At 45.5% G+C, this 1,029-nt stretch overlaps 1 protein-coding gene across 1 annotated transcript in view; it reads right to left on the bottom strand.

The window, feature by feature from the left end:
* T265_03711 (hypothetical protein) overlaps positions 1-541 on the bottom strand; it is a gene marked incomplete at both ends in the record, with an annotated part of 6,455 nt that extends 5,914 nt beyond the window's left edge. The window contains 2 exons of the mRNA XM_009168258.1: positions 258-281; positions 440-541. Of these exons, the coding sequence (XP_009166522.1) occupies positions 258-281; positions 440-541 (126 nt within the window). The remainder of the gene's footprint in view (positions 1-257; positions 282-439) is intronic.
* Between the last annotated feature and the right edge of the window lie 488 nt (positions 542-1,029).

Raw genomic sequence — 1,029 nt, forward strand, 5'->3', positions numbered from 1 at the left:
TGTCTCGACTTCTCCTGTCCAGACTTCGGCGAACTGGGAGTATCCCAGCCTTCGTGGTTCCCTCCGGTAGCAGAACAGCCGGGCACCAAATAATTTCGCAGCTGAACGACCCTTCAAACCGAAGAAGAGGTTCGGTTCCAAAAACAAAGGATTCAGTTCCAGACAGTTGACGAAACAATGACAATGCCTTGTGATTCAAGCATGCGTTTGCCAACTGGTTGGTCCCGTGAACACAGGTCGGAATACGCATGACTTACTTGCTGCAGACTAGAACTATTGGCCTGAAGAGTTGATGAAGAAACACTGTGGGCGCAGTCCACGCCACTCCGTCAAACTCATATCCTAACTGAACTCAAATTGTAGAAGAATTTGCGGGATGCATTTATCTGCACACCAATTTAGCTTTTAGAGGTGGCTTAACTGAATCCTATCTAAACACTATAAAAACGAGATTCAACTGATTCCCAGGTGAGTCTCCCGTCAAGACCAAATTGATACGCAGGTGAGTGTATTTCTCGAATGTTGTGCCATTTTGGTTCATTTAAAACGTAAGGCTTACGGAAACTCGGGTAGTGCGCCCAACAGATGAGCTCAAATTGGAAGGGTGAAACCAGCCAATTGCCGCTGAAGATGTTTGAAATTTTCGACTTCTGTTGCTACATCACAAGGAAGATGCTAGACAACATAGGAAAACCGGGTGACTTGGGAAGTGATGCGTCGGGTAGAAAAAACGGTCTCCACCTGGTGAAACCATACCCTGGGGTTGCGTGGATTGTAATCTGGCAAACGTATGCTAGTGGCATTCTCGACTAAATCCGCTGAATCAAAGTGTGCCTCCATAATTACCGGGCAAAAGAAACAAAATCACGGCCACTTGGAAGGAAAAGCTTCCAAAAAATATCGAGAAATACTCGGGCTCGCCAAATTTGTAGTGGTCTGGCTACCCAATAAGTAAGTTTACCAGGTGTGTGTCAAAGAAATAAAAGCAATAACGCCAAGCTGGGTATACAATAATAAAGAGGTCAGAGG

This window comes from Opisthorchis viverrini (assembly GCF_000715545.1).
Source record: "Opisthorchis viverrini unplaced genomic scaffold opera_v5_54, whole genome shotgun sequence".
In the NCBI taxonomy this organism is placed as follows: Eukaryota; Metazoa; Platyhelminthes; class Trematoda; order Opisthorchiida; family Opisthorchiidae; genus Opisthorchis; species Opisthorchis viverrini.